Source organism: Bathycoccus prasinos (genome assembly GCF_002220235.1).
Source record: "Bathycoccus prasinos genomic : Chromosome_4".
Taxonomy (NCBI): Eukaryota; Viridiplantae; Chlorophyta; class Mamiellophyceae; order Mamiellales; family Bathycoccaceae; genus Bathycoccus; species Bathycoccus prasinos.
This window is the reverse complement of record NC_024005.1, coordinates 92098-119256: the sequence shown is the minus strand read 5'-3', so window position 1 is coordinate 119256 and position 27159 is coordinate 92098. Positions and strand designations below refer to the sequence as shown.

General features: G+C 48.3%; 11 protein-coding genes across 11 annotated transcripts; 5 read left to right on the top strand and 6 right to left on the bottom strand.

Annotated features, from left to right (window-relative positions):
- Positions 1–39: 39 nt before the first annotated feature.
- Bathy04g00730 (predicted protein) lies at positions 40–7793 on the top strand (the record flags this gene model as incomplete). The annotated part of the gene is made up of 2 exons (XM_007513481.1): positions 40–5154; positions 5277–7793. 2 exons carry the CDS (start codon positions 40–42, stop codon positions 7791–7793), a joined length of 7632 nt encoding a protein of 2543 aa, XP_007513543.1.
- Positions 7794–7862: 69 nt separating this feature from the next.
- Bathy04g00720 (unknown protein) lies at positions 7863–11126 on the bottom strand (the record flags this gene model as incomplete). Its single annotated transcript, XM_007513444.1, has 1 exon — positions 7863–11126. One exon carries the CDS (start codon positions 11124–11126, stop codon positions 7863–7865), a length of 3264 nt encoding a protein of 1087 aa, XP_007513506.1.
- Positions 11127–11575: 449 nt separating this feature from the next.
- Bathy04g00710 (predicted protein) lies at positions 11576–14221 on the top strand (the record flags this gene model as incomplete). Its single annotated transcript, XM_007513697.1, has 1 exon — positions 11576–14221. One exon carries the CDS (start codon positions 11576–11578, stop codon positions 14219–14221), a length of 2646 nt encoding a protein of 881 aa, XP_007513759.1.
- Positions 14222–14296: 75 nt separating this feature from the next.
- Bathy04g00700 (predicted protein) lies at positions 14297–14710 on the bottom strand (the record flags this gene model as incomplete). The annotated part of the gene is made up of 1 exon (XM_007513586.1): positions 14297–14710. The coding sequence occupies one exon, from the start codon at positions 14708–14710 to the stop codon at positions 14297–14299; it is 414 nt and encodes a 137-aa protein (XP_007513648.1).
- Positions 14711–15008: 298 nt separating this feature from the next.
- On the top strand, positions 15009–15893 carry Bathy04g00690 (conserved hypothetical protein; the record flags this gene model as incomplete). The annotated part of the gene is made up of 1 exon (XM_007513656.1): positions 15009–15893. The coding sequence occupies one exon, from the start codon at positions 15009–15011 to the stop codon at positions 15891–15893; it is 885 nt and encodes a 294-aa protein (XP_007513718.1).
- Positions 15894–15996: 103 nt separating this feature from the next.
- Positions 15997–17221, bottom strand: Bathy04g00680 (predicted protein; the record flags this gene model as incomplete). Its single annotated transcript, XM_007513576.1, has 2 exons — positions 15997–16932; positions 17078–17221. The coding sequence occupies 2 exons, from the start codon at positions 17219–17221 to the stop codon at positions 15997–15999; spliced, it is 1080 nt and encodes a 359-aa protein (XP_007513638.1).
- Positions 17222–17573: 352 nt separating this feature from the next.
- Positions 17574–18893, bottom strand: Bathy04g00670 (predicted protein; the record flags this gene model as incomplete). The annotated part of the gene is made up of 1 exon (XM_007513351.1): positions 17574–18893. The coding sequence occupies one exon, from the start codon at positions 18891–18893 to the stop codon at positions 17574–17576; it is 1320 nt and encodes a 439-aa protein (XP_007513413.1).
- Positions 18894–19039: 146 nt separating this feature from the next.
- Positions 19040–20593, bottom strand: Bathy04g00660 (predicted protein; the record flags this gene model as incomplete). The annotated part of the gene is made up of 1 exon (XM_007513823.1): positions 19040–20593. The coding sequence occupies one exon, from the start codon at positions 20591–20593 to the stop codon at positions 19040–19042; it is 1554 nt and encodes a 517-aa protein (XP_007513885.1).
- Positions 20594–21049: 456 nt separating this feature from the next.
- Bathy04g00650 (predicted protein) lies at positions 21050–22762 on the top strand (the record flags this gene model as incomplete). The annotated part of the gene is made up of 1 exon (XM_007513748.1): positions 21050–22762. The coding sequence occupies one exon, from the start codon at positions 21050–21052 to the stop codon at positions 22760–22762; it is 1713 nt and encodes a 570-aa protein (XP_007513810.1).
- An 87-nt stretch (positions 22763–22849) lies between these two features.
- Positions 22850–25486, bottom strand: Bathy04g00640 (unknown protein; the record flags this gene model as incomplete). Its single annotated transcript, XM_007513461.1, has 1 exon — positions 22850–25486. One exon carries the CDS (start codon positions 25484–25486, stop codon positions 22850–22852), a length of 2637 nt encoding a protein of 878 aa, XP_007513523.1.
- A 257-nt stretch (positions 25487–25743) lies between these two features.
- Positions 25744–27108, top strand: Bathy04g00630 (unknown protein; the record flags this gene model as incomplete). Its single annotated transcript, XM_007513701.1, has 1 exon — positions 25744–27108. The coding sequence occupies one exon, from the start codon at positions 25744–25746 to the stop codon at positions 27106–27108; it is 1365 nt and encodes a 454-aa protein (XP_007513763.1).
- Positions 27109–27159: the final 51 nt, after the last annotated feature.

Here is a 27159-nt window from a genome sequence, read left to right as displayed (position 1 = left end):
TGCGCTTTGAATATCTCACCTTCGACGACGCAGAAGAAGATGGCACCACCCGGACGGAAACAACAACAGAACAATACTCGGTCGGCGTTGTCGGAACAACTCTCGAAGCTCGCGTCTGCGTTCCCGCGAGAAAATACCAGAGCTCTGAAAGGAGGCAAAGCGTCGATACTTCACACGGCGAGAGATGCGGCGGACGTTCGATTGGAAGAGATTCAAGAGAGAGCGCAAAAAGCGTTCGAGAACGTGAGGAGAAGAGATGGACGGTTCGACGCGTTCGGGAGTAAACTGTTTTATACCGCGAACACGAACGGCGTTGGGATGTTTGGAGATGACGCAGAAGGTGAAGCGTTGGAAGGGTATCAAAAGCAAAATCATCGAGAAAAACTGGACGCGAAAGAGAACGAGAAGCTGAATAAAATCATCAGGCAGTTTCTGAGGCTGTTCGCGTCCACGTGCGGGAAGATTTTTGGCGGCGACGAGGACGAAGCGACGGCGAAGGACGAGACGTTGAGAGAAGAAGCGGCGGACGGCGCGCATATTTTTGAATATCTCATACGGAGGTTTAAAGTTAACGTGTATAACGTGGACGACGTCATCGCGTCTTTGTTGCCGTATCACGGAACCAATCAGTTCGTGAAGGTGGTGCAAACGTGCAATTTCGAAAACGCGAAGAAGTTCGAGTGGATGCGAGGGGTGAAGGAAAGCGGCGCCAAGGTGCCGAGAGAGTACTTGGCGAAACGAGTGGCGAAAGACAAGGCGTTTTTAACCTACATTTGCGATAGCGCGGTGGAATGCTGCAACGGCCAAAGTAATAACGATTTGAACGCGACGAACGGTACGACTTCCGCGAGTTCGGTGAGTCATTCGTTTTACGTCGTTTTAATGATTGAAAGTCTCGATTGGATGAAACGCATTGAAAGCGCGCATTTGCAAAGATTTTTGACGTATTTAGAGCCTGGATTGCATCAAAAAGCCTCGTCTGAACACTACGCGGGGTGTTTGATGCTCATCGCGGCGTTATGCGCGAAGACGACGTTCACGGAGGCATTTTCGGTGGCGCTCTTAGAAGGCGTTTCAAAAGGTGCTCGAGCGCCGCTCGTTCGAGAGGCTATGCAAACGTTACTGGTGTTGTGTTCGAGTCAAAAAATCGAGACTATACCAGACCGGACGTTTAAGCATTTCGTAAAAATCGACAACGCGAGTTCTCACGTCGCGGAAATATGTGATAAGTATGGAACCGCGAGCGATTGTTTGGTGAATCCGTTGTTGGAAGCGCTCGGAAAGTTTTGCGGGACGCACGAAAATTACGAAAAGACTCTCATGGAAGCCTTGGAGACGATTGAACTGACGGAACCGAGAGCGAAAAAGTTAGTTTGTAGTTTAGCGAGGAGCGATAAATCGGACGAAGTGAAAAGAAAGAGCATCGAAAGAGCGTTGCGTGCGGCGGATCAGAGGTTTCCGAAGAGCACCGCGGAAGCGGTGGATTCGTTTTTGAGAGGTTTGGAACGCAGGAAAGAAAAAAGAGCGCACGACGAGCGACGACGACGATTGCAAGAAAAACAAGAAATCGATGGAAAGGAGAAGAAGAAGAAGAAAGTAAATAACGGTAGCAGTAGTTCGGAGGAGAGCGACGAAGAGGAGGAAGACGATGAAGACGACGATGAAGACGATGACAAAACGAACGCCGAGGAAGATCGAATGATGATTGACGAAGAGACGAGGAAAAAAGAAGAGGAAAAGTTGAAAGAGGAAGAAGAACAGTTACGACTCGATTTTGAATCCGCATCTTTCCTCCGCGAGGCTTTAGCTGGTTCGGCCTCGGGGCCTATTGAGAACAAGAAGCTCGGCAATCGATCGTTGGCGGCTGCGTTAGATCATCCCACTGCGTCGATTCGAGAGAACGCGACGCAACGTCTGATTGACCTTCACGTCGAGTTCATCGAAAAGAAGGCAAAAGACAAAGACAACACTCTTCTTCCGCCACCAGGTCTGGAGAAGGGCGGTTTCCTAGCCGACGCGCTGTGCCGTCGATGCTCCGATGACGATCCAACTGTCGCCGCGTTGGCACTCGGCACTCCGTCTTTGAGCATGCTGACGAAAAACCGAACGTCGCTTTTCGAAGCTATCTCGCATCGATTAGAAACTGCGAGAGAGTTGAGCTCGAGATCGAACGAGCGAGATGCCAATAAAGTCGCGGACATTGAACGCAGAGTATGTAAGAAGGCATACGCGACACTTTTGAGGCAAATGTCAGGCGACAGAATAGACGACGACGACGACGACGACGAGTTAAGAACATTGCGCGATAAAGCCGCCGCTTTGGCATGTTACGGCGCAGTTTCTGCGTCGCACTCCCGCGCGGTCGCTCGATCTGTCGTAAAAGACGCCTCCAGGTGTAAGCACCCGATTTTACTTGGTTTTACGGACGAGAAGAGAGCTATCGAGCAAGCCTTCTCCTCCGCGGAAGACAGCAAGAGTAGCGGATCTAAGAAGGATGTGCGACACGAAGGCGATGCGAGAATAGCAGCGAGTGTCGTGCACGCTATTGGTTACGGATTCAATCAAGCCGCAAAGAAACCACCCGCGATAGGAGAGTTTGATATCGAATTGTGGGTTCGCGAATCGTACCGCGACGCGGACGGCGCCGGGAAGCTGACGCTTCTTTTATCGCTGAAAGCCGCCTTGGCAGAGTGTAATTCGTCTCCAATGGAAGATATCATACGCAAGAGCATCTGGACGGTATTGAAGGACGACTGGGAACAAGGATGTCTCGGATTTGGTGGTAAGTTTCGGTCCCATCACGACGAAAGACTCAAGGATGGTAAAATTCCAATCGAGTGTTGGCTCTCTCTCAGCGAAGCATCTAGTGCTCTGCCTTGGATTTCACCAGTCTCTAGAGACATTGCGAAAGATTTGTTCTCCAAAATCACAAAGAGAGATGCAAAAAGTAACGTCGCTGAAACTATTTTGATTGAGTCGTTTGATATGCTCGCCGGGAGCGAAAGTGAACAAACAAACGAATCCTTCGAAACGATAGTGCAAGATTTGTTGCGCAAGTGTTTAGATGCGTCAAGCCGACGAGGCGTTGATTCAGTGAGGTTCCTCGCCTCCAGAATAATCGCGGAGGACGGTACGAACGAACAAACTTTCGCATCGAGCACGCGAGGTAAGATTGTCGCTTTAGAGATGATTCAATCCGAAATCGAGGACGTGAAGGATTCCGACGAAATCGTAACAGCGCTCTTAGTCGCTTGTGCAAGCTCGGTGTCGTCTATTCGTCGGGCTGCAGCAGACGCGCTATACTGCGCACCAACGACGAGTGAATTTGCGCCTTTTGCTGCCGCTGCGAAAGCCAGAGCGCAAATCACCATCGATGGAGCGAGCGCTGTGAGGACGGCGATGCGAAGCGTACAAGTTTCAGTTGAAGATACGAAACGCTTGTTGAAGCCAATAACGGCGGTGAAAGTAGACGACCTTTTTAGAAGAGGAGAAGGTGATAGATCTACTAACGCGCAGTCGTCTACGTTTTGTCTGATGAATCCGCACGCCGCCCGAGTTCTTTTGTTCATTCTAAGAGGCGTTGGGGACGACCAAGTAAAGGCGGTTGAAATTGCTCGAGCGCTTGAACGCGCCACTTCTTTTGATGCCGACGAGACTGCACCCGATCAACTTGAAATTGCCGCGTTTGCTATCGAAGCAGTTCGATGTTTCGTTGGAGAAAAGCTCGCTTCTTCGGCGGAAGTGACGTCCGGTAAGTTTGCTTTCGACTCGTTTTTGAACGCCATGAAGTCTCAAATTTCGGTTTCCGTGCGCATCGCCTGTTTTGAGCAAATAGCGAGCGGGAGCTATCCGCTCATGAAAATACCACCAACTTCGCGCGCAAAGGTTTTGGACGTTTTGTTCCACGCGAATAAAAGCGACGGCGATAAGACCGCGCGTGGCGCTGCGAGAGCTGCAATCGCGTCGGTCCCCTTGGATTGCAAAGATGCCGTAGTCGCCATTTCCGGAGCGTGTAAATTTGGAGATAAGGATATCGTCGTTGGTCTCACGAAAGGTGATTCGTTAGCGAACGCGGTCGCGGCTATGGAAGTGTTTTCTTGGCGTTCCGACACAGCAGTCAATCGCGATGCGTTGATTCACCCTTGCCAAAATCTCTGCAGAGCCCTCTTTGCGCAAAACGAAATCGACGTCGAGGAAGACGCTCGTCGCCAAGCTCTCAAAGAACAAAACGCGGCAAACAATTCCAAAAAGAAAAAGAAACGCTTCTACGGCGCGGAAGATAATTCATCGTCGTCGTCGAGCGATGATAATAGCGATGGCGATGAAAGAATGAGCGAAAGTGATGACGACGATAACAACAAGAATGATTCCGAAACGAAAAAGCTCAACGAACAAATCGCTGAGCGTTCGTATGCGTTGACGTTAAGTTTGCAAACTTTAACAAAGTTAGCTGAGCTTTGTGGTCAGACCGTCAATAGTTGGGACATCGATCTCATTTGTGTTTCTGCGTCTAAAGCTTCTGAAGGGAGTTCTCGCGCGGCAGCTCTAGAGCTTCTCTCGGAGATGGCAAAGATCAAGCCAGAAATGGTTGTGAAGAAAGTTGTGGACGTTGCCACGACGCTCTCGAGAATTGCCGGCGAAAACGACGACGTTACGTTACAGAGAGCTTTAGAAAATGCTTTGAAATCTGTCGTACCCGTGTGGCTTTCCTCAGGTAAAGCTGACGTGAAGGAAGTCATTTGGACAATCGTAGAGGCGTCGACGAGAGCGCCGGAACGAAGACGCGCGCCATTGTGTGCCGCGCTCATTCGCGCCTGTCCTGAAGGCTCGAAAGGTTTGTCTGAGTTGATTTTACAAGTACTTGAGAATAGAAACAGTTTGGAAAAGTCCGCCGAAGCGCACAAAAAGAAGATGTACGCGATGCTTTATCAAAATGATGCGAAGAAGAAGACGGGTGGGAATTTAGATTTGATGGACCTCGACGATAACAACGCGGATGTTGATGATGATGTTGACGACGAGGACGACGAGCTCGAAGACGAAGAAAACAACAACAAAACAAAGTCGAACACGTGGGTCAAATCTTTGGTTATGACTTTGCTAGGTCACGAGAAACCAGTCAACGCGGTCGTAACGCTGGTAGATGCAATGAAGGTACGACTTTTTTCTCCTTCTTTCTCGTTTTTCGCGCGTGACTTTTTAAACTCGTTCGTTCGTTGCGTATGTTTCGGTGAAGAATTCGTATATGTGTCAGGATTCTGATTTTTCGTGATGAGAACTTCAAACGATCTGCTGCTTTCCTTCTGAGAAATGTACTGTCTACGACGACGATAGAAAACCTCTCTTTCTTCTTTTGTTCCTCTTCCTCTTTTCAAGACGCTCACGTGTACTTCTTTGCCTTTCTTTTTACAACACAACAGATTGCTGCCTCGAGAGGCTCGGAAGCGTGTAGAGGTGTCGTCGTCGTCGCGAACGCCGCGTCGCGATTCATATCAACTCGATCTTTTCTTCTCGCGCAGAAGAAATATAGCGCACATTCTGTGGCAAACTCGAACGTGTTACAAACCGCGTTTTCCTCGTTAGCTGAGAGAGCGTTGACGTTGCTAGATACGAAGGCGTCATGCGCGAGTGGTCCTTCCGCCTCTAAAGCGGGTAGAGATTTATTCTCTGCGTTGGATGCCGTTTTGCACCCAGGCAAGTTTCTTGAAACGTTGACGCCATTGCTATCTTGTGAAGAAACCTCGGTGCGTAAAGCGGCGTTGAATCTCCTCACGGATCGTTTGCAAAACAACGAGAACGCGCTGAGGGATTTGACGATTTCCGTCAAGAAGCAACAGAAAGAATCCAACGAGAGCATTAAGATTGCAGGTTTGAAACTCATCGACGAACTCGCAACTCTTGCCGTCAGAGATGGTACTCCAAACGCTCGTCAAGCGGCTCTTGTCGCGCTTGAAGCCGCAGCCATGCGGTTTGGTCGCGATGAAGACGCCACGCATTATGCGAATGCGTTGGTGAACGCCGCGAAACAGGTTGCAGAAAAATGTTGTTTTGCAAAAGACACGGAAGAGGAAAATGTGCTGAAAGCTATTAATTCGACCACGTCGAACGTGCTCGGTTCAGCCTCTTTGTGTCTCGCGCAAATTGCTCGAGCCACAGGGCCGAAGTTCATCGGCGCGTTGGCGCTCGCCGCGCCGGCAATGACTCGAATCGCCAAACTGGCCACTCAAATATGCTCTAAAAGCGCTGCCGCGAGAAATGGCGAAACACCAGAGAACGCTTTGGTTGTTTTATCAGCAACGCTTTCCGCGATCGACGCGTTTTGTGAAGACCAGCTAGCGAAGTTTATGAGTCCATACCTCTTGGACATTTTGACCGTCGCGACGCATCCGGCGTTGTGCGCAAAGACAGAGACAGACGATGAAGAGGAGGAAGAGGACAGAGACGACGAAGGTGTGTCTGGTAAAAAGAAGAAAAAGAAGAGCAGAGATAGCGTAAAAACAAATCTTACATCTCTCATAGCCGCAAAAGAAGCTGCTGCCGAATTACGCTCGGAACGCTTAGCGACCTCGTTCGAATGCCGTGTGCTCATGCCTCCTCTGGAAGAGTGTTGGGTAACGTTCATTCGTGAGAGCGAATCCGCACGCACGGCAAACGAGGCATTGCGTTCGAGACTGGCATTTTTGGAAGTTTCAAACAAGGTAGCCGATCGTAAGGATGCTACGTCTGCGCACAGAGCTTCGCTGTTTTCGATTGCTTTGGAAGCCATGGACGTACGACGACAGTTCGCGGAGGAAGACGACGCGAGCGTTTCGGAGATGGAAGAAGTAGAAACGTTAGCCGTGAACGCGGTGGCGAATTTAGCAGTAAAATGTACCGAGAAAGAGTTCACGCCGTTTTACGCGAAATGCGTGGAGTGGGCTAAAGCGAGAGCTGGAGAGAAAGATGCCGCGAGATGGCGATTATCGGCGTTGTTTCGATTGACGAGTGCTTTGGCGGACCAGTTGAGAGCTGTTTTTGTGCCGTTTTACAGACACGTTCTGGACTTGACAGCGGCATGCTTAGACGACGAAGCCTTGGATATGTTAGAATCGAACAAGAAAAAGAAGAAAAAGAAGACGGATGATGAGAAGAGCAACAAAAACAACGACGATGTGATGGACGAGTGGCGCATGAAGGCGTTCGCGCTCGCCGCTTTGCGTCGGTGTTTCGCATACGATTCGGTCAATTTTCTCACACAAGAACGATTTAACCAGTTTGCGCCTTTAGTTGCGAAGCACTTGTCTAAAGAACCGCCAAAGAAGAGTCGAGAATACGCAATGAGCACCCTGGATGAACTACTGGACGAAGGTGACGATGGAGCAAAGGACTTGAATGAAAACGACTCCGTCGGAGTAAAATTCAATCTCGGCGCCGAGTGTGTCGGCTGTTGTGCCGCTCTTTTCGCCGCTGCGCCCGACGAAGCGTTGTGGAAAACGTTACACCGAAACATCCTGAATGTTTCCAGAAATTACGAACATTCCAGAGCAAAGCTTCTCGTTATTGCCACGCTCGCTAAAATTATCGAGAATACCCAAGAAGAATACTTAGTCTTGCTTCCCGAAGCCATTCCATTTCTCAGCGAACTTCTCGAGGACGACGATTTAGAGGTGGAGATTTCGACGCAGGATTTGTTGGATAAGTTGACAAAGTTAAGTGGGGAGGACTTAGCGAGCTTAATGGAGCACGGATATGGCGACATGAGACACCAAAGTGGACGAGATAAGGATATTGTCAAGCACGAGAGCTACGTGTGATTTTAAAGCTAAACGCCTTGTGTAATAATACATTTTCACGAAAAGAGCTCTAACTAAACTAAGTAATAACTAAAACGGAAATACACGGACGACACTCCCGATGAACTCACCTCGCAAACCGTTTGTCGTGCTGATAAACACCGCGTTAAGTAAAAGCGCATTCGGATCTGCATCGTTATACGCGTTGAACGTTTGCTGAGCAAACAAATGAATATTTCGAAAACCCTGTTCTATGACCTTTCTCGCCCTGGCAAAATCCTTCGACGAGAACGAAGCCGCCACACACGCATTTAACCACTTTGCAAGCATTGCCTTTGCATCGTTTGCATCGATTTCAGTGGACAACGCGTTCATTGACGAAATCAATACGTCCGTCGCGTGCCGGATATTTTCTCCGCACGATCTTTCAAGATGCGTCGCGAACCGCTCCAACTCAAACAACTGCTCTTGGAAACTTCGTAATCGTCTTCTCAAAACGGTCGCTTCCTTCGAAGCGTGGTCTAATTTCCGTGCGTTATCGTGAACGTACGTGGCGCGGTCGAGATAGTTCGAAATTTTTCGTAAATTTTGGAGCATCGCGCGAATGGATTTCAATCTCAAAACAAACTCCGAAACCGCTTCAATTTTTTCTTCAAAGTCGATACCAAACAGATTCGAACGCTTCAGTTGATCCGGAAGCGCGTACGACAGACACTTGATAGATTTCGTATTCCTTGACGACGTGCTCTCGTTCGAGTAGACGATTCTAAATCGATCTTTAACGACATTCGAAGAAATATTTGCGCGTTCTAACGCATCTCGCAACTCATCGTTCGTGAAGTAGGTGATTTCAAAAGAAGAAGAGACGAAAGCATCATCATACGAATCATCATCTCTCCTCTCGCACAGCGTTTCTATGACATCGCCACTCAAGCCGAAGATGATTTCGGCGATATATTTCGCGTGACTCGCAACTTCATGATCTTTGAGAAGATACGAAACGTGCACTCTAGAAACTTTTTCGTGAAGAAAATCGAGAAACGCCCAAAGGTTACTCGCGGTGACGTCCACGAGCGATCGTTTACACATGACGACGCGTGAGGGAAGGGATGAATAAGTCACCGATGAAGCACGCGGTGGCAGATCCGTTTCCATCGTGTCGTCGGCAGCCAAGATGGTCTTCTCTGCCAACTTCTCCGCGTCTTTCGAGTCTTCTTCTTCTGCTGCTGCTGCTGCTTCGTGATTTTCTTCAACCGCGACAACAACGTCGAGGAAAACATCCCCAGTTGTATCTGCATTTGGGTCCGTTGTCGTGTCCTCTTCCCCGGTTCGATTCATTTGACTTTCCAACAGTCGCACACGCTTTTTCACAGCACTTCCGCTAAACGTCCCTAATCTTTCTAAATCTTCAGTCAACTCGTTCACTTTTGCCTCTTTTTTCCTCTCTGCGCGTTCAAACATTTCCAAGCGTCTGGCATCCCCTAATTCTTTCTTCTTGGCCTTGGCTTTCTGACGAATTTCTTCTCGCTCGAGCTCGTGTTTGCGCACGCGCGCCTCAAATATCTCCCGTTGTACGCGCACGCGTTCTCTGTGTTCAAATTCGATTGAGTCTTTTTCTTGCGTGCGAAGAGTATCCGTCGTATCAATAGCTTCATCCAACGTTCGAGAAACTTCTCGAAAGATTTCTTCTCGAGCGACACCCCTTTCTTTGGTGAAGAAGTGAACGATAGAAGTTGCATCCGAATCGATATTCGCCATATCGGACGTCGATGAGAAGAGCAGCAATTTACACGCGCGCATGCCCGCACTAAATTGAGCAAGCTTCTGCTCTCGGTGAATATCCCGCGTGGAATTTTTTATGCTTCTCAGTTTTCGAATCGCGTCGGATTTATTCTGAAGCAACACATCGCACGCCTTCTTTAAGCATTCACCGTCATTAGATAACGAAGAATTATTCGACGAAAAGCACGCGTTGACGATGCCTTCAACTAGCACAGGTTTTGCCGTGGAAATGAATAAAATTTCAAAGAGCTTCAGTACGCTCCTTTGCTCGAGCTCGATGTCTACGTAGTCGTTGTAGTGTAAATCTTGAATCTCCCGAGAGAGCACATCTAGAGCTACGCTGCCGTAGGAATAGTGAGAAGCAGTACTTTTATTACCATTTTGACGATACCGATGAGGCGATACCGATGGCAACAAAAGAGCGCGAGACTTGCGGTGCTTCATCGCGCGCCACCGTTTTTGTACCTTGTCGACCAAAGCCGCCAACGAGGCAATCTGTTTCCGTATATCCCGCGTGTGGAATGCAAACTCGAGAAGCGTCGTTGATGCATCGTTTCGATTTGCATTTCGTTCGTGTTCATCTTCATTCTCGTATTCTTCCCCCTCGTCGGCTCTGCGTTGAATGCACGCTTCCGCGAACGCGCTCAATGACGCGTCTATAGCCTGGAGTATTTTCAAAACGCACTTTTGAAATGCATTTGCAGTCGAATCGCCGCTCTCTTTTTCCATTTGTTTTGTCGCAAACGCACGCGCGCGGTTTTGCAGACGAGACGTTTCGTAAAACTGCGACAGTACGTTTTTGGTCGCTCCAACGCTCGCCCCGCGAAAACGCACGGAAATGCTTCCGCTGTCGTCGAGAGAATCCAACGATATAGCTCTCAGTAAGCGTCTCGAAGATACGTCTCCCATGACGGCGCGGATACACATCGTCACTAAATTCGACTCGTCTGCGCAAATGCATTTCGTGGCGTTTCCATGCTTGCCACTGTTAAAATTAAAATCTTTTGCGCCGATGAACGCGCGCTCGTACAGGAAGTCGAAATCCACCGCGGAACGCCGCGCGCTCGCAGAATACAACGACGAAGGCATCAAAAGCGTAAATCTGTTCTCGTCCTCACGCACGGCATCCCACGCGAGCAACTCGTTTTCTTTTTCTTCAACACGTCCGCTCTTGTTCCTCGCGCCGGTACTTTTGTCGTTCCCATCGATAACATCAGGACGTAGCCATACCAACGCGTTTCTGTCGAAAGTCGTCCTCGCAACGTCGCGCTCTTCTTCTTCTTCTTCTTCTTCTTCTTCTTCTTCTTCCTCTTCTTCTCCTTCGATGTCGAAAATGGTTTTGTCGTCGTATTCGAGTTCGTCAAAGTCTGATAAGAGCGCATCCTCATCACCATCATCATCACCTGAATAATACTGGTAGTCATACCGCCGTCGTTCCAGCCTTTCTTCTTCCCTTTCATCTCCCAAAAGGTGGTGGTCGAGAAGAGAAGATTCAGGAGAGGAAGAAGAAGAAGAAGAAGAAGAAGAGAGCGCAAACGTCGCCAGTCCTTTTCCTTTTCCTCGTTCACTCATCTTCAAATCTTCTTCTTCTTCTTTTTTAGTAATAATAGAACTCTGTCTCAAAACTCGCTCTCATCATAGCGCGTAGGTGTCGTCGTCCTTCATCCCAAAAGGTAGGTGAATAATCTCGTTTCTGTCAAAAAAAGAAGCCACTCTCGCTCTCTCTCTCTTCTGTGCTAAAAATACGCTATAAAGAGACTGACAACGACCGCGAGATGAGAGCAGCAGCTTCTTCAAACGCTGAATCTAAAGATAGAAAGATTGTAAAAATGGAGAGAGAGAGAAAAGAGCAGAGGAGGAAAAAATTTTGAAAAAATTTTGGACTTTTTTTTTCAACAGTTTTTTTTGTTTTTTCAATGTGTGGGGGTTCTTTTTCGACGAAGGAATCACATCGTGGATTCATTTTTTAAAATCATCACAACAAATACTTTATAATAAAAGTGGTTGTATTCGCGCAAAAGATGAGGAGTTTTGGAACGACTCCGACGACGAACGAAAAGAACGAGAACAGGAAGAACGAAAGTTTTAAGAACCATCCTTTTTTCTTGGAAAGAAGAAGAAGAAGAAGCGATGATGATTTTGCGAAGAAGCATTACCCAAAGTCTCGTCTGTGTTTTGATTTGAGCGAAAACAACACCAAGAACAAGAACAACAACAGCGCATCTTCTCCTCCACCACCACCGTTTCCTTCTTCTCAGATGCCGTTATCCTCCCCCGTCGATGGGAGTGGTAATGATGGGGGTGATTTCGTGCCCGTTTTGATTCCTTCTTTATCTTTATCTTCGTCTTCGTCTTCCGCGAATGGTGGTGGTGATGGTGTTGGAACAACACCAACGAGAACAACCGCTGCTTCCTCCTCCTCCTCCTCCTCCTCTCAAACTGCGACGTCTTCGCAGGTGGTTTCGCTACAAGCCGGGGGAGGGAACGCGAAGAAACGAAAATTACATTCTCCGCACAAACGCATCCTCGCGTTCAGTCGGTTTCGCAGAGAGAAGTTGAAAGAAGCCATGGCGATGTATCGCGGGAACGAAGGCGACCGGATGCTTTCTTTCCTGGTGCAAACGATCGACCACGTGGCGCGAGAGACGGGCAAATTTTTACGGTTATCACCGGCGAAGATGGTATTCGTATTTTTTCGACAGTGCGGGAAGGTTTCCGTGCACGCGATTGCGTGCGCGTTTGCGAGGTGTTGGATGGGTAGATACGCGTACGAAGGCGCGCGGGTGATGGTTTTCGCGTTAGCGATGGTGAAAATGAGAGACGCGGAGGATATTCAGCAAGCGCTCACGGGAGCAGGGAAGAGAATTAAGAAGAAGATGTCTCCTTCTTCGTTGAAAAAAGCGGGGCAGCGAAAGAGAAAAGCAGCCGCCGGAGCTGGAAAAGGCACGAGTAGCAATGGTAGTATTAGTAGCAAAAGAGGAGGAGGATCGGGGGTTCCGTTCTTGCCGAGTTTGAAATCGATATCACACGTCGTCGCCAACGCGCACAAGTCGTTGAAGCCAATGTGCGTGGATCTCGCTGTTACGCACGCGCAGGTTTTAGCCGTGCGACTGGTTCTTAAACTCGTCGCTCCGAGGAAGAAACGGTCGATTGAGTATTCTTTGCGTGTTGCGCCGGTGATGACGTCGTATATTTTACTCAAGCAAAAGCACAAACTTCTCTACGCGGACAAACCGGGCAAAAGAGCTTTGAGTTGGGACCAACAACACGAGTGGGGCGCGGAACAAATGACAGAAATCATCGCCGATTTTGGAGGATTTTATAGAAAGGTTGGCCAAATTGCCGGCACGGCGTCGCAAATGATGCCGAGACCGTACGTGGAGAAATTTTCGAAAACGATGGACGATAATCCGCCGACGCCGTTTTATATAGTCCGGAAAATTTTAGAAACTGAGTTGGGAGGGCCGCTGGGCAGTCACTTCTCCGAACTTTCGAGAAACGCGTGCGCGACGGCTTCGATCGCGCAGGTGCACTTTGGACGCTTATTAGACGGAAGAGAAGTCGCGGTGAAAGTACAAACGGCGAATTACGAGAATGTCATTGCCGATTTGAAAGCGCTTTTACGAACGGCGCGAACGATGAAAAAATTACGTTTGGATAACGGCATGGATTTACCGACGATTTTTGAGGCGTATTTGGACGTCATCGACGAAGAATTTAATTTCAAAATAGAACACGAGAAGATTGATTATTTCGGTAAGTTGTTCGAGCAGACGCCGGAGATTTGTGACAAGGTGTGCGCGCCTCGCGTCGTCGCGTCGACGAGAAAAGTTTTAGTCATGCGACGCGTTCGAGGCGCAAAATTGTTGACTATTTTCAATCGAGCGCGGCAAAACGGGAAACGTCCGCGGTGTCCGCAACAAGTTTCTAGAACGCACTCGTATTACGGCGGCGACGGTTGGAACGGTGTCTTCTTTTCCATTTTCCGAGCGTGGGGGGAGATGATGCTCACGTGTGGTCATTTTCATTCCGATCCGCACCCGGGGAATTTTATTTTGAGAGGCGATGGGAAGTTGTGCATTCTCGATTGGGGACAAACAAAACGAGTTGATGATAAGGAGCGTTTGCACATGTGTAGATTGGCGTTGAGAATGTCCACGGAAGATTACAACGGCATCGCTTCGGAAGTTCGCGCCCACGGTTCCGTACTCGTGGAGAAACCAACCAACGAAGCGTTAGTCGCGTTATCCTACGCGTACTTTGACACCAGACCGTCCGCGTTAGCCGAAATGAACATGCTGGATTTAGAAAATTCGCCGTTCACGAAGAATAAAATCACGCAAAACACTCGCGAAGGCTTCTTTGCCATCCGAGGGGTGTTTTTACTCCGCGGCATGTTGGCCACGTGCGGGGAACAAATGAGTATGGTCGAGCACTGGCAAGACGTGGCTATTGCAAACTTACGAGACGCCGGAGAATGGTACCCTGGAAGATTTCGAAGAATCACGACTCGGATAGTAAACAAAGCCGCGTTACAAACGCAACGCACGTTTAACTTTGGCTCTGGAGCGAAAATGAACGAAGTCGAAGCGTACGCGCAAGAGCGCAAATCAAAAGAGACTTCCTCGTCCAAACCGGCGTACACGAGCTTTTCCAGTTTATGGTAGTTATTATATAATACTGTTGACGATACTAATGAAATTCTATTCTACTAAAACTAACGATAACGCATCCCCTCGTCTTCATCCTCCTCGTACGTCGCTCGCCAGATTACACTTCTTCAAAAGCTCTCGCACCTCCTCTTTCCTATACGGCCTCAGCGCCACGCACGTCACGTAATCTTCCGGTTGTTCTCGCCACGCGTAATAGTCGATGTTGTTCTCCGTTAACTTTTCGCTTAATGTCATTAATTGTGCTTCTCCTTTCACCTCTAAAACCACTTTCGTCATGGACGATAACTTCTCCTTTGCAACGTACTTAATTGAATCTTCGTTCGTTTTGAACGTCTCCAAAGCCGCCACGGAGGCGTGCGCGACTTGCGCGGCGATCGACCCCAACGGCCACGCTTTTTCTCGCCACAAGTCTCTTCTCAGGATGATGTATTGCGTCAAAACATCTTCGTCGTTCACATCGCCATTCGTCGCAGACGTCCTCATCGTTCTCAAAGTTCTCGTTGTCTTTGGGGAATACCTAACAAAGTTGGTACACGAAGCAGCAGGTTTTGATGCTCTGCGCGTTAAAGTTTGCCGCCGCGAAAAGACCACAGATGACGATGAAAAAAAGCGCCTCGCAACCACCACCGTCGGCTTTGAGAGCATCACAACGTATTTTGAGCGATTCTGTTTTATGTAGTAGAGTATTACGCGCGCGAATACAGTGGAGCACGTGCTTCTTTATTTTTAGGGGAAAAAGTTGGTGGTTGTCCACGTGCTTCAAAAGAAGAGAAGACGCTCCATGTTGTACCGGTACTGCGCGCAAAGAGCTTTTGGACGGTGGTCTTTGTCTTCTACTATTATTACGAGCAGCAGTAGCAGTACTTCTTCTTTCTGTTCTTCTTCTTTGAGGCGGTCTCGGAGGTACTTTGCGATTTCGCCGTCCTCGTCAGGAGGAGAAGAAGAACAACAACAACGACGACAACGAGAACAACGACGACATCATCATCGTCCTCAAAAGCCTTCTTTAAAATCGATCGAAAAAGCGACGCTGAAATGGCTGGACCAGTTTATCATCAAGAAAAACGTCTGCCCGTTCGCCAAAAACGTTCGAGGAGGAGAAGGAGGCGAAGAAGAAGAAGAAGTTTTAGAGGCGAAGAAGAAGAAGAAGAAGAAGAAACAGACGGGCATAAAAATAGTCGTCTCCGAGCGGGAACAGATAGAAGACGTTTTGGAGGATTTCATGAGAGAGTTAAAAGAGATTGAATACGATTCGGACGAGGAAGGGATAACGAAGACGGTGTTGTTCGTCATCTCTCCGACGTGCGAGTTCGTGAACGACTTTGATTCCTTTCTCGATTTCGCGAACGTTATCGACGACGCGGCGTTGCAAAACGGCGACTATAGAGGCGAGTCGGTTCTCGACCAGCTCGATTTGAGAGGGAAAGTGCAAGTGGTCGCGTTTCATCCGGACTTTGTGTTCGCCGGCGAGAAATTGGGAGATCCCGGAGCGTTTACGAATAAGTCACCGTATCCTTTGTTGCACATATTGCGAGAGAAGGACGTGACCGAAGCGGTTCGGTCGCATCCGGACGTGAAGAGTATACCGAAAGCGAACGTGGAGAGGATGAGAGAAATTGGCAACGAAAGTTTAAAGAAGATGTTAGACGGGTTAAGAAGTTTATAACAATAGAAAAGGAGAGAGAAAGGGAGAAAGGGGAATGAATATTTGTACAGTATGCGCGTATGTTTTTAGTAGTGCTGCTGCGTTTCACTGATTTTCTTTTCCTCTATTCCTTGTTATTTTCTTTGTTCGTGACTGCTGCGTCTTCTTTGTCATCCTCTTCGATGCGCGTCTTCGATAGCTGCTCCTGAGCTGCGTTCAATCCCGCATCTTTCTCTTTCTTGTTTTCTTCTTCTTTATTACCACCACCAGAGGACTCCGAGGACGATGTGTACGATTGCCACATCGAAATGTTATCTTTGATCAACTTCAAAATCAACGCGGCGTCTTTGTACGCTCTCGCATTATCGGTCAGGGCGTCTAAATCCTCCAATCCTTCGTCCAACGCAGTTTGCGCGATTTCCAACGCCGATTTCGTATCTTCGCGAATCTCGTGGTGAAAGACGGAGTAGTTTAGAGAAAGGCCGAGACGAACCGGGTGCGTCGTCGCCACTCCGGCTTTCGGGTCGCGAGCGATTTCCAAAGCCTTCTCGTACGCGTCTTGCGAACGCATCGCGTGAGGAATCCTCGCCTCGCCTCTTTGAATCTCTGCTAGATACCGATAATAATCTCCAATCATTTTCAAGTAGAAAATTTTCTGGTCTGATTTATATCGAGGCGAGTGTTCCTTTGAAGCTTCCGAGAGTAACGCGGTGACTGTTTTTGGCGACTCGTGATGTTGTTGTTGTTGTTGTGCTTCTTGTTCTCCTTGTTCTCCTTGTTCTCCTTGTTTTTGCTCTTCTTGATGTTGTTGTTCGTAATGTTCCGTCCCACCCAACAACCTCGGCAATAACACGCCTTCCACCAAATCGATCGTCTCTTTACAAATCTCTTTCAATTCGTCCTCGATTTTCTCTTGATACTCCCGCGCGATGTTCAAAAAATCCTCCCCCATATTTTCCCTCTTGATTTGCCCAATATTCGTTTGCACGCACACCCACTGTTGTCGTCTTCTGGTCGTTTCGTTTTTCGAGGCGACGGAGAGCATGTTCCGTTCTTGCGGCTGTTTTTATTTTTACGCGGACGAAAAGTCGTTGTTTTTAAATAAATAATGCCACGTGGCATTGAGAAGAAATATCTACAGTCAGGAACGACAAGAAGAAGGGAAAAAAAAGGGTAAAAAAAAGAATAATATTAATGCGCCTTACGTCTAGATCTTCGTCGATGGTCACGACTAACTCTTTCATGATCTGTCGCATGTCTGTTTTAAAGATGGTGAGAGTGTGTGTGTAATAAGAGAGCAGTGAGTCTTTTGTTACATCGCAGAACAAAAGCGCACAAAGCGCGCGCATCTCATCATAAAAAATGTATATATCTAAAACGCGTTGACTTTTCACACGTCGAAGGGAAAAAAAGAGAAAAAAGGTAATACATTTCGTACCGACCCAACGCGAACATAACTCGGCGAGCTGCGCTTTTTGACGCAGTTTCACTCGCGCGTCTAACATCAATAAACTCCTTTGAATCTTCTTCTTTAACTTCGTTAACTTCTTTTTCGTGAAAGAGAGATAAAGTCGCTCCTCGATGATGTGTGATGCAGAGAGAGAAAGATGCTTGTTTTTATGAGATATTTTTTCCTTTTTCTCGGAAAAACAAACTTTTCACATCTAGAAAGTATTACTAACTCGTATTATATGACATAACTTACTTCTTCTTCTCTCTGCTTCGAAACGGCGACCGGAGCTTTGATTTCTTCTTCTTTTGTTGTTCTTGTTGCGGTGTTGGCGTCGTCGCTTCCTCTTCTTTGTGTTCTTCTTTCGCGTTGTTCGTTTCGTCTTTATTCTTTTCTTTTTCTTCTTTCTCGAGGAGAAGACGCTTTTCGAGAGCCTCGGCGACGACGCGTGCGCGCTCCTCTCTCGTTTCTGGCTTTGTTTTCAATACTTCTGCCTTCTTTTTCTCGTCTTCTGACCGTTTGTTCTCCGAAGCGCGTTGTTGTTGTTGTTGTTGTTGTTTGCGCTCGCGCTCTTCGCGCATTCGCACGACGTGGACGTTTTCGCGAGGCGCCGGCACGCCGCTCGTATTCGTACTACTACTACTATTATTACTACCGTTGCTCGTACTACTACTTCCTACTTTTTGCGATGTTCCTGAAAACGACGATGAAGCTCGCTCTGGATGACTGATTCTACTACTAGTGTTGTTATTATTAGAGTCAAATCCACCCCCGCCGCTACCGACGACGACTGGTAAACTAAACCCGCGTTGTAACCCGTCGATGTCGACGTATCCGTGCGTTTCCAACGCGTACCGTCCAAACCTCGTCGTTGATTCAAACCTCTTCGCTTGCACTGCAGTCGGCACACCATTCGGCCCACACATTCTCGGCAAATATCTCAACGCCACGAACGTCGCGCTCGCGCCTTCGACGAGGTTGTTCCCGAGCACATACCAAAAGAATAAAAACACAAACGGCAGCCAACTGTTCGGCACTCGAGCGAGTCCCCCGAATATCGTCGTTTGTGCGTCTGCACTATTCGTACTGCTGTTCCTCGCGATATTCCCCACGCACATTGCGTACGTGGCAGATAAGACGCCCGGTCCAGAAATGTTCAACGGTGAGAGTAAGTGTCCTTTCCCGCCTGAGAACGGCGCGAAAACGACTGAAAACACGAACGTCCAACAGTTTATGCACACCAGAGTGAACAGTATTTGCCAAAAGCATCGAAACGAACCTAAACTGCGTTCGAAATCCGATATGAATCGATAGCTGATGTACGCGTTAAACAAGGCGCCAATGAAACCCGAGTTCACGTATAAAAGTGAACTAAACGTTCTGTACCACTGAAATCGAGTGAACACATCGAACGGACAAAACAACGTTTTCTCGTCCAGTTTGAGCAGAACGTTTAAGGGTAACGCGAAAAACAAAGAGAAATAAATCAGAGTTTTCGCGAATAAAGGCGAGGATTGGACGTTTGCTTTCACTTTGAAAAAGAAAGGGTGGAAAGATGCCGCGTTTATCATCGTTTCATGTGCTGCCGTAAAAGTGGTGCGTCGTGGTTCTGAAGAAGATTTGGTGTTTGTGTTGTTACCTAAAAATCCGAAAGAAAAGAATACAATAAGGCAACGCGCATACTTTCAACATCACGTCGTTTCAATAAATAACGAATCTAATAACAACACGCTTCCCTGGCGTATCCCCAAATAGAGATGACGTTGTTTCGATGACTCGCGTTTGTCGCTTGTTCTTTTCTCGTCGTCGTCGTCGGCGGCGGCGGCGGGGTCCTATTCGTCGTCTCGCTTGTACTACTACTACTACTACTACTATCACTACTACTACTATCACCGCTGCTATCGCTATCGCTCGTACTGTTAATAGCATTATTATTTATGAATCTTCTCCCTGTGGATGGGTGGAACAAACGTTCGCCGCACGCGCTGGCACCGAGCGCGACGTCGTTCATGATTCGATTTTCGTCATCGTAAATATCAGTAAACTTACTTTCTCCTTCCTTTCCGGCTATGAATTCTTTCACCGAACTCGCTAACGGATGAAACGTAAACGCGGCGATTAAAACCGCGGCATCCTTCGGCGGCGCTTTCCACGCGAAAACCTCTTTCCCGTTCTGGTCTAAATCAAAACAACGCAATATACCGTCGTCACCACCAGATACCAGGTGTTTCCCGCACGGCTCGATGTCGAATTTCGTTTTCGCATTGGACCGAACGTTCGATCTTTGAATGTTCGTAAACATCGACCCGTTCACGTTTGCTCGTAAATCCCAACACAAAATCGAGTTTGATTTCCGAGCGCTCGAAAATAACGCTCTCCCATCCGCGCTGAATTTCAATCTCGTCACGCCGCCTCCCATTTTCCCCGTCTTTTCGTTTTTGTGAGGATTTGTAATCGACAACACGCAACAATCGCTCCCGTTAAACCCATCTCGTAAATCGTACACACAAATACTGTTCCCGTTCTCATACGAACCGGCGGCAAATATGTTTCCTTCGCTATTCTCGATAAACCCGTTGTATTCGTTCCCGGTGGCAAAACAACTCGTCAGTTTCGATTGCGTGTCAAACCCGACGACTTGGCACTCGTGACCAGGTCTGCTCGTGTCCCAAACGCACACCCCTTTCTCCTCTCGTCTCCCGCCCAACACTTTCCCACCGTTACCAGTAAACGCGCAAGATATCGAGGGCACGAGCTCGTCGTTTCTGTTTTTGATCGAATACGAACATTTTTCTCTCGACGACGATGAAAGTATACTAACACCATCGTCATCATCATCGGACGAAGGGGAAACGTTGAATAACTTCACCCCGGAATCTTTCGCCGCGCACAGCGTCAACAGTGTTTCCCGAACATTCCCCTGCGCCGCGGGATACCAACACGCGTCGTAGTGCGACTTTGGCAGTTTCATTTTCAACGCGCACTTCAACAGCTCACCATCTTCATCACCATCAGAAGACATCATAATCATTTTCGCGGGCACTTCGTATACTCTCAAAACATCGTCCCCTGCCGTCGTCGAGAGCAATCGAGACCCGTCTCGGGTAAACTCCAAGTTGTGCGTCACGTGTGTCTCTGCTGTTGATGTTGTTTTTAATGTTGTTTTTAATGTTGTTGTTGTTCGCGCTAACTTTAACGAACTCGTCTCCCCTTCCGTCGTCACGACGACTTTGTCGACGAATGATTTCGGATGGAGGAGGCGAGAACGCATGGTTAAGAACTTTTCTTCGGCGGGAGGAGGACCGTTATCGTCATCGACGCACCTTTTGCGAGGAGGAGGAGAAAGAGGAGGAGGAGGAGGTCCCGTCATATCTGTTTTTGAAGGAATACACAGATTTTGGATTTCTGAAGAGATTTCTCCATTAGTATAATACTACTAATAACACACAACAACAACAACAACAACTTTTGAGAAGTATCTGAGAACAACAAACGACTCACAACAAAGAGCACCGTCGTCGATACATGCCCCCACTGAAAGCGTTCGGCGTGGCGCTCGTGTCCGCGCTCGCTGGAGCGTCCGTGGTGCACAATCTTTACAAACCGGACTTGACAATACCTGGGTACGAGAACGACGAAGAAGAAGAGAAAAAGTAGAGATTGAGATTGGTTGTTTGTAGTTTCAGAGCGCACACTTCTACTTTCAAGAGAGAACTTTCGGGAGAGGATGAACGAAGAGGATGAGGGTGTTCGCATCGGTGACGACGAGGATGACGACAGGAGGCCACTCATTGGTGGTTTTGAAGGTGGTGGAGATTACGTCGAAGAAGACCAGCCTCCTCCTCCTTCTGCCGACGAGAGAGACGACGAGAATACCAGAGGTGAGAGACTGCCGAAATGGTTCTCTCCGAAACGATTGCTGTATTTATTTTGCTTAGTTGCGATTGCGTTGTATTTAGATCGAGGCGTGGTTTCGTCCGCGGCGGTAAGCGGGCAACCGCCGGGAGGAAGCGACGAGGACGACGCGAGCAAAGACGAGAAAGGGTACGGATTACAAGGCGAATTTAACGTCGATTACGCCGAGTATGGCGTGTTACAATCGGTGTTTGTGATTGGTTTACTCGTTGGTGCGCCAATATTTTCAGAGTTGTCGAGAAGTGTGAACGCGTTTACGTTGATCGCTATCGGGTTGGGCGCGTGCGCAGTCGGGGATTTGGGGTGCGCGTTGAGTCCAAATTTTCAGTTCTTGTTGCTCATGCGAATCATCGTTGGCGTTGGCGAGGCAAGTTTTGTAGCTCTAGCGGCACCTTTTATCGACGACCACGCTCCAAAAGGGATGACAACGAGATGGTTGAGTTATTTATACTTGTGCGTGCCGTTTGGTGTGGCGTTAGGTATCGTGTACGGCGGCATCGTCGGGACGTATTTTGGATGGCGTTTTGCATTTTTTGGTAACGCGCTTTTGCTCGTGCCGTTGTTTGCATTTTGCGCGACGAGCGAGCCGATTGATTTGAGAAGGAAAGCGAGTAAGACGAGTGCGGAGCAGCAGCATGGTCAAAATCAGCGGCAAAAGAAAAACGTCGTCGAAGTGTTCGTGTATGATTCTTTAAAGTTGCTCAGGATTCCAACTTTTTTACTCACGTTGAGTGGGTTTTCGTGGTATTCACTCGTTCTGGGCGTGTTTAGCGCGTGGGGACCAAAAGCAGGGTTTGCGTTGTTTGAATACGAATTGCACACTCGCTCGAACGCGGATACGGCATTAGGGATGGTGACGGTTTTTTGCGGCGTGTTTGGTACGTTACTCGGCGGTATTGGCGTCGACTATTTCGCGCAAAAACGGAAAGAGTGCTTTCAAAATCAATCCTCTCTTCCTTTCCATCTCTCCTGGAGGAGAAATGGAAGAGAAAGAAGAGCACGGAATTCACCATCGCCGTTGTCTGTGGATCCTTCGGTTGCGGATAATCTCTATTTCAGCGCGTTCTGCTCCTTCTTTGCGTTCATATTCGTTGTGATTTCCTTCTCCTCGACGAACTTTTATGCGTTTCTCTTCTTCCTCGCGGTAGGAGAATCGTTCGCGTTCATGCTCCAAGCGCCGATAAACGCAGTAGTGTTGCGGTCTGTTCCAACTGGTAGTCGTCCGCTGGCGTGTGCATTGTGCACAGTTGCCGTGCACGTCTTTGGTGACGTGCCATCGCCTCCGTTGTTCGGATACTTGCTCGTAAAATCGAACGAAAATTGGCGTTGGGTCATGAAGGTGTTTACGTTGTGTTTCGCGGTGGCCGGCGTCGTTTTCTTCGTTGGCGGAATGATTGCATCCGCGAGTGATAGAAATAATAGATATGATAGCAATACCGATAGTAATGAAGACGACGAGGAAGGCGAAGAGGATGAGGAAGAAAACGGCGTTTTAATTAATACAGAGGGTGCATTCGCAAGATAGTTTTTGCGCGCGCAACATGGGCACTAAGCGGCGAGTAAAGATACTCCGACTAAAAAAGCTTCTATACACTTCTATACACCTACCGTACTAGTGATGATGTTCTCTACGCCTTCTTTCGATGTTTCGAGTGAGCTGTAATGATTTCAAGGAATCTCGTTCCTTTGATTTGCTCGCCGCTCTTCTTTGGTGTTCTCGCTCGTCCGAACCTTCTTCTTCGCCTTCCTCTCCTCTTGCGTTGGCTACTTCTTCGTCCTCGGATTCCTCATCCGTTATCCCGGTGTCGTTTCCGCAAGCGTACTGACGCATGTTCGAGCTGCACACGTTTTCTTCGTTCACGGTAAATTCAACGTGCGACACTCGAACTGAATAATGCGTCTCTTCTTTATTTTTGCCTTGACCGAACTTCGCGACGTACATTTTCGAATACGCGACGAGAACTTTACACCCAACACGCAAAACCCACGGGTTATGAAACATCAATCCTGGCGCTATCCCGCTCCCGACAACACCGGCTACCGAGCCTTTCATTCTCGTCCAGCTCGCATCGAATGCATCCGCTCCGGCATCTTCGGAGATGGCGAGCGTGAGTTGCGTTCGGACTTTGTCAGGTAGTTTCACTCTTCGTTTGCGCGTCGTCATCGCTGTCTCTGAACCATCCATCATCTCTTTTAATACGTCTCGATGGGAGTTTTCTGGGTGACCATCACCTCGCTCTTCTTCTTCCTCTTCTTCTTCTTCCTCGCCTCCTTCTTTATTATTGCTGCTATCGCTAGTGCTATCAAATATTATTTCATCCTTCTTGTGGTCGTTGAACGCGACTATATGCACGTTTCGGTGGCGTTCTCCTTCCCCTTCTATTCTCCAACTTTGTGCGAAACTTTTCGCTCCAGGTTCGCGCCTCAAATCGCTAATCTTCTTCGCCTCGGACCATCGGTTGTACGACGAGTTTTCAGATTCTGTGACGTAAACGCCGCCGGATTGCGAGCGCAAATACATGATCAACTTCGAGTCTCTTTTGCCCGAACCACTACTCTCGAAAACGCTCGGCGCAGTCAACGTCGTCGTCTTCGCACCGACCGACCAGTTTTCGCTGCTACCACCATCTTCCTCATCGTCGTCGTCTTCGACGGGTACTTCTTCAACTTTACCTCGCGCCCGCCAACTCGCGCCTCCATCTTTGGATACTAAAACACCCGCGGACGTTGTTTTCGGCCGAATGGTTCTCGTTGCCGGCGTGTCCGCCTCTCCGTTTTGTTTCACGCGACATTGTGCTTTTCTCGAAGAGGTAAATAGTTCGCGCTTCGATTGTAAAACCGAGTTATCTCTCCAAAACGGAAGAATCAAGGCGTTCTCATCTTCAGCATTCTCCAGCGCCACCGCTGGATTGGCGATTAGTTTTGGCACGAAGTTCTCCTCGTAAATGGAATACACCATCGCTGGCTCCGTCCACGGTGAATTTCTATCTACGCGTCCTTCGGCATCGCCCGCGAGATTCAATTTGATGACTTTAATCGACCCTCCCGGGACGTACCGAATTCTACCTCGATCGCGATATTCGCACCCGCCGTCGGATTCGGCGTAAAACAGTAACAAGTTTCCGTCCTTATCGACGTGCGGCACTGGCGTCCACTGCGCGGTTAATTCTTCGTCGTCTACTCCTCCCTCCTCTCCTCCATCTTCGTCGTTGTATTTTGAAAACAACGGCCACGAGTTACTGAACGTTACGCCTTCATCCTCGGACGTTGCCATTCGCACGTGTTGCCCGCGTTCCCCTTCCAACGTTTTCCCGGACTGCCAAAAAGCCACAACCTGTCCAGACGGCAATAAAACTAGCGACGCTTTATCGTGGTATTTTATCGACGAGGTCCCCATTACCACTTTCTTCTTGCTCAATTTCCCAAACTCCTTCTTTCTCGTTTGCACGTTTTGCCTTTCAAATCGTTCCGGCGCTTCCTTCCAAGTCGTTTCTGCTCCTCCATTGTGAACTCCTCTCGCGCTCCTCCCCGCGCACGGCTGTAACGCCGGGACGTCGGCCGTATGCGTACTCGTACTACTCTCTTCCTCGGGAAACGCAAATCTCCCTCCGCTTCCTTCCTCTAATCTTCCCAAAGGTTTCTCTAAAATCGTAGCCTCGCGAATAGTTTGCATCGCGTCCGCGTCGATTACATCCTCCGCGGCATCGTCCAAAGCTCGCGTTTTCGTCGTTCCTGACCTGCCACCTTTCGCCGGCAACCGCTCCTTCTCCTCGTCTCTCTCCTTGACCTTCTCCTGCTTCTGTTTCCGTCTCTGTTCGTAATAATTTCTCGTCGTCGCCTCTTTCATTTTCTTCGCCTTTTCGCGTTGAATCTGTTTTTGTTTCTCTTTCTCCTCCTCTTTTCGCTCCACGCATTCCTCGTACGCTTTTCCTGAAAGCTTCACGCACGATGTAAACGACGACGACGAAGCAGACGAAATAACAAAATTCTCCCCTTCCCTCCGGAACTGCCAACGACTTCTTCTTCGATGAGAAGAAGATTTGCCCAAACCTTCGTTGTTGTTGTTGTTGTTGTTGTTGTTAGGATTGTTTTGTTTCAGAGCGAAAAACAGATTCAAAATCGAACAACAAAAGAGCGCGAACGCGAATACATTCAAAGTTGAAAACTTTGTCTTCTTTTTCTTTGAAGCCTTTTTTTTCTTGCTCAATAACTCCGACTCCACGAACAGCGGAGTTTGAGCGTCTCTCATCGTCGTCGCGTTGTTGTTGTTCGAAACATTAGTAGTAGTCTTCTTCTGTGCATCTCATCCAAACTCAAAATGCATTTTTTTCTCTCTTCTTTCTTTTTATTTGAAGAAGACATTTTGCAAAATTTTGTTCATTTTTTTTTCATTAAAAACCACCACTCTTTGACAAAGAAGAAAGAAGTGTGACTGACACACACAGTCTCCTACTAAACGACTAAACGACCTAAACGACCTGCGCGGAGGATATATAAAACACGATGATGGAGAAAGGAACGACGACGAGTAATACTTTGACGGCGACGCTTCCGGGGGTGGTCTCCTCCTCTTCAACAGCAAGCAGACGGCAACAACTCGCGAGACACATCTTTGTCTGCGTCTCGGTGTGTGTTTTGTTCGTGCTCTTCGCGTCGATGCGTTCGTTTATTAATGTTTCTACTTTTGGGGGTGGTGGTGATTTGGACGACGAAGGACAACGAGTGAATAACGAAGTTTGGGACGGTCCAGTGCCGGAACCGACATACGAGGAAGGAAGGAGCGGTTTTAGTGATGATGATGAAAATGATGAAAATGGTGAGAGAAAGAGGAAAGAAAAATCGGATGACGACTTTGTGGAGTTTGATACTTCTTTGAACGAGCGGGGAAAGTTTAATCGAGACTCTCGAGTTGCTCTCAGAGGAGGAGAACAACAACAACAAGAGGCTAAGCAATTATTTACGAACGTACCACAGAACGTGTGTCCGGGGCAACCGACGAAGAAAGGCGTGCGGAACGGCGCGCCGGGGAAAAACAAAGGATTAATCGAACGCAAGTTGGATAGATTGGCCGGCGACGGCGACGAGTTACCGCCGGCGGTCGGGCCGGGTGGAGATGAGTCCAAGTACGTCAACATTAGCTGCGTGTACGTGACGGAAAAGTGCGCGAATCCAACCACGGCGGGTGGACGAGGAATCATGCGACGTTTGAAATTCAACGTCAACAGCGAAGAAGACACGAAGAAGTTTTTAAAGTTGGCGGAAAATTTACCGTCAATTACGGAAGGCGCGCTGGGATCATGCGCGATCGTCGCTAATAGCGATAACTTGCTGAAAGGCAACCGAGGTGCGGAAATCGACATGCACGACACGGTTTTTAGACACAACACGCCGATGAAAGGATTCGCAAAAGCCATCGGAACGAAAACTACGTTTACAATTGTGAAGTCAAACTACGCGGGCGGTGGTGGCGGCGCCGGTAAAGCGCAAGGCAAAGGCGACAGCAAACCAGAACTCGCGTACATGCTTCTCAAAAACATCGATTTAGTCCCAAAATCTTTAAAAGTAGAAGGAAGGAAAGTATTTTTACGCATGGGCGGCGCGCATCCCATCGCGCGTTTACGAAGAGAACTCTACCAACTCTCCGGCACGCCGAGTAAAATGCACCCGACTGGTGGTTGGGCGAGACCATTGAACTTATTAGCCAGTCGCTTGTGCGAGCGAATAGACGTGTACGGATTTAGTGGGAATAACCGAGGCGGGAAGTATTTCGCCCGGAAATTAGAAGTTCGACCGGCGCATAACATGCCGTTCGAACACTGGACCATGCGGTATTTAATGAGTAAAGGGAAGTTGTGCGTTTATGGCGAGTAGTAGTAAACTCTTCACGAAAATGTAATATAAGAGTTCTTCTAAAACGAGGCA